At 36.3% G+C, this 4,799-nt stretch overlaps 1 protein-coding gene across 1 annotated transcript; it reads right to left on the bottom strand.

Moving 5' to 3' along the window:
• Window positions 1-4,513, bottom strand: LOC132189689 (anamorsin homolog). The gene is made up of 8 exons (XM_059604458.1): window positions 4,334-4,513; window positions 2,948-3,095; window positions 1,707-1,873; window positions 1,557-1,631; window positions 1,247-1,406; window positions 962-1,107; window positions 502-576; window positions 1-384 (listed from the first exon to the last, which is right to left on the bottom strand). Exons 1-8 carry the CDS (start codon window positions 4,334-4,336, stop codon window positions 346-348), a joined length of 813 nt encoding a protein of 270 aa, XP_059460441.1. The 5' UTR covers window positions 4,337-4,513; the 3' UTR covers window positions 1-345.
• Window positions 4,514-4,799: the final 286 nt, after the last annotated feature.

Genomic DNA, 4,799 nt, shown 5'->3' on the forward strand with positions numbered 1-4,799 from the left:
TAACTATAATGGTTCTAAAATAGCGAAATTCCTTGTATAACAATCTGGGCAGAGTCTAAAAAAAGACTCAGTAAAATAGACATGTCTGTGAAGCAAAGGAAACACCAGAAAATTTCCTCAATAGGACATTGTTCACATTCATAAACCACACCATTGCATGTAATTGTCTGCTCTGAACATGAGCCATCCCACAATTCAAAACTAGACTACAGTTGGGGCAGTAAAAGAATGATTGAACTACAATCAGCAACTTAAAATGCAGAAGCAAGTGCCAGCTAAGCCCTTTTGAATGTATCTGAAACTTCATCTGGCATAACAACAAAACCTCTAGCGACCTCGCTATCTCTATATGTCTGCTGCAAGGAAGTTCCCGGAGAGAGAGACCTGCAAAAGACATGAGCTGAATATTTACTTGTTTCTTAATTAAATACATCTCTAAAATTAAAATAGATAGAAAGAGAGGGAGAAGTTGGAGGGGAGGGATTCTCAATTTACGAGTACCTTCTCACCCAGTTTGAATGGTGGAAGACCCTTGTAAGGGCAAGTACTGCACCGAAAAGCATCCCCTAGTCCACACTGTAGATTATATAAGAACTTTCAGAGCATTGTAACGTTTACTAAAAAAGTTGATTGAGATATGTTTAGCACAGTTTAGCAACGAGCAACTGTATGCATGACATTAATAAAAGGCAGCTTTGACATTTTGTCGAACTCCTGAGATCTACCGGGGTAAAATTTGGCCTTTGATCATCCCATGCTTTTACAGGATAACACGTCTGAAAACAAACCGCTATAGCCTATTTCTTTTTCTTTTTTTTTTCTTTTTTTTGTTGACAAGTAAAAAACCACTATTAACAGAGCCACTTCACTCCCTCTTAAAGATAATGGTAATCAACATATGCAGCAAAAAATGTCAGTCTACGCAGAAATAAATATCCACATCAACCAATACAAGACATACACTGCCACATGCTGATTGAGGATTATCGATCTGCTCCGCATTAAGTCCTATCTCTACTTTCTGCTCTACTTTCAGCTCTTCTTCAGCCCTCCCACATGTGCAGTTTTTGCAAGCTTTCCTCGTGCTTCCGACTTCACAATCATCAACTGCACAAGCATATTGTTTCATATATGGAAATGCAAAGCAGGGGAGAGGGAGGGGATGGGAGGTAGCAGAACTCCCAAAAGTTACCAAATTGAGAAGAGTTAACAAGACAATTGTTTTAGAATCCTGTTTATATCTTACCAATTGGTAATTGTGGTTTCTTTAAGTCCTCTTCGCTTAGTAGGCTATCTTCATCAATCAAATCAGAGTCGTCATTGATCTGGACTTTAGGTGCACTTTTTGTGACCTTCTTGATAGTAAATGAAGAACCAATCTTCCACACAGGCTTCTTAGCCTTAACCTGTGAAGGAAGAAGAAGACACTGAAATTCAACTAACTGGCAAGGTAGACACAACAAATATAAACCTTCCAATGAAGGTCACTCTTCCAAACTCAAAAAATTATTAATAATAATAACAACTACAATCAAGGTGATGGTATGAGAAAATACCATTGATTTGAGTCCAAGAACTTCCGCTTCTAAAAACCCTGCCAACAGTAACTTGCGCTCAAGAGCAGAGATTGTCTGTAAAAAAAACCCCCATTGAGATCTCTCGCTGCAAACTAATTTCATACACTCACAAAACTGCAAAGATATTACCTTATCTGTTTCTTCCGTAACAGACTGAGAAGTCCTGTGAATTAAGATTGTCCCACCAGGCTTTAACACTCTTGAGATTTCCTCAAACAACCGACCACTGGGAAACTCGGCTGATTGACAGATACCAACAACAATGTCTATAGAGGAAGACTCCGCAGGAAGCTGATCTATTATAAGTCAAGACCAAAATCAGAAGACTGATGAGTACAGAATATTTTGAATTACAGCCACAATAGAAACCTAAAATAAAAATAAGATTGTAATTCAAAAAACATATATGTAATATTAGAATGTCAGATACCATATAATGTAATGATTTAAAAAATGGATTTCCATGTGAAAAAGATAATAAAGTTATAAAAACATGAATCTGCTTCACATAAGAGCTAGTCAAACCAAATATGAACTGAAATTATTCAACACAAGAGCACTAAGATTTTCCTGTAACAAGAAGCATAAAAAAAGGGCTATAAATAATCACTAGTATCCAACAATTTTTATATTTGAATTAAAAGAGAAAAGTCAAATTAATTAATTAACGGTAAAGCTTGTGAAAACAAAAGTGTTTAAGTTAAATCCAAGCATGCCCTAGAATTTCAAAAAAATTATAGGAAAAACAATTCCCTATGCTTCCCAGTCCTATATTACTGAGAGATAATGCCTGACACAGCTTTTAAGCATATACAAAAAGAATTCACAACTACATAGAAACTATTAAAAAAAAAATCAATCATACTATCAATGTCAACCTTCACCAACAGTGACATACATTAAATTAATAAGCAAAAGGGCAATTTCGTTGGATAAATAGAGGGGCAAAGAAATTGACAAAATAAAAATTGATAAGTAAAAAAAATGTTTTGTCCGTTTCTTTCACACAACATAATACAATCCTACTTGTAATTTCACAGAAATATATGAGGAAGCAACCCACCAATTCTATGAGAGAGAGAGCGTACAAAAGGAAGGGATTGAACATTGTAAAAAGGTATAAACAGTCAAAGGGAGAAGAAAAAAGAAATTTTAAGAACAGACACATGCAGAGAGACAAGTGTGTTTAGCTTTTCAAGGACATAATTACATCTTTGTTGCCTGCTACCAAGTTAATAAGAAGTAAGCTGCACCCAGTAGCAACCTCAATTTGGAGAAATATACACACAACCCATGGAGTCAAATACCCAAAATTTACATGCATAGAAAACATGAATGTCACAAATTCAGGAAAGGAGAGAGAAACATACTCAAAGAAGATGCTTGAGTGACAATTTGAGGATCACATTGTTCAACCCCTCTAATACCAAGTTCACTAACTGCAGTAGAAATAGCACTAACTGGCAGAACTATATCATCTGAAAATGCCAGCACACTACCCTGCATCTTGGTGTTATCCTACAAAAGACCATATCAAATATAAAGATGTGACCAGCTGCCCGATGAAATTTCAATATTTCTTAACTAGTCAAACGAGACTGTATACACTTCATCCATAACAGTTTGAGAGAACAGCCTGAATGCCTCACACTTTTTGGACCCAATACTAATGATTAAGACAAGAAAAAGAAGAATAATAAAATAAATAAGAAGAAAAGAAAACCAAAAGCCTACAGAACTCATGATCAATACAAAAACAAAAAACCAAGCATAATCCCTATCACATAGATCTGGTTACATAGTTCATATAAAAGTAATTTAGCACAGAAATAACAATGTAGGCTCATACTACAATCCAACTCATCAAAATGTGAACACCATACAACCCAAAGCACACAAAAGGTTCCTTGTGAAGAGTATTTGTTGCCTCACATAAACATTTCTTATGTTTGAATGTGTTTCTTTAAACCTAGAAGTCTCGGAGCAAAATGGAAATAAAACACAATTAAAAGCCATGGATATACAAATTTGACACAATTCATTTCAACAGAGATTCATTTCAACCTACTTAACACCCCCACCTCAAGCTTTAGATAGCCAACCTACTATAGATTCCAAACAAAAAATAAAAAATAAATAAAGCTAATTGTTTTGGCAAAAATTTAAAGGATAAGAATCCTTTGCTAAAACAAAAGTTCATGACCAAGTTCAACATGGACTCGGATATTAATTATAAAAAGAGTTTCTTAAAAATTATTGCACCTCATTTCAAAATCAACCAAAGAGATTACATGCAATTCCAATACGTGGATTCCATTGACCATCAACCGTGAAAGAAGTATAATTGCCAACGAGTTTTGAGACAAAAGTACTCATAAGTCCGGAAATTAAACCCGGAAAACTAGCAGTTTTATAATCTCATATATACCATAATCATGAACACATACAATAGAAAATCTGAAACAGAGCAAGCATATATAAATATTAAGAAGAACAATTGGTAAAAAAATCGATTCTAATGCGACCATATTAAATTAGATGAGAAATGATTTAATTTCTTTCTACAAAGAACACAACCCAAGAAATTTCATTTTCTCTTCACTTTCTTGTTTAGGTTCCTAGGCAACCAAACAGCGCGTAAAGGAAAAAAGAGGAATTTTCTAAATCTAAAAAAAAAAGTAAAAATACGATCAGAGAAATGCGTTTCAATCTGAAAGTAGGATAAAACAAATCAGAAGAGGAGAAATACAACTCACCATGTAGATCAGATCTTGGAGGAGCAGAAGAAGGAGCTAACGAACCTTTAGAAACCCTAGGAACGACTATTCGGTTGTACGATTATCTAGCGTTCCTTTACTTCCTTGCGTCGGTGTGGTTTTGCCGACTTTTCTCTCTCTATTTATTTATAGTAGGAAATGGGAATCACGAAGCTGGGTAGTTGTTGTAGGCAGAGGGAGGTTTGTTTTCAAAATTGGGCACGAGGGATTACGTGGACTTTCGGGTGTGTCGCCACCAACGGTACAGGCCAATTCGGGTGATGACGTGGGCGCTAGACGCGTGGGGGCTTTTTGGGTGCGGGGTGTTGGGATGTGTTGTAATTCGCCACGAGCGTGTGGCCTCGTGGGCCGCACACTCCGTCCACTTGATTCGGGGCGGTTCCTTGGCTAGCCCATTTAGATTTCTAATCGGTCCTTTCGGGTCGGTGCCTTGCCCGAGGGAGGA

This window comes from Corylus avellana, chromosome ca8, assembly GCF_901000735.1.
Source record: "Corylus avellana chromosome ca8, CavTom2PMs-1.0".
NCBI classification, from domain to species: Eukaryota; Viridiplantae; Streptophyta; class Magnoliopsida; order Fagales; family Betulaceae; genus Corylus; species Corylus avellana.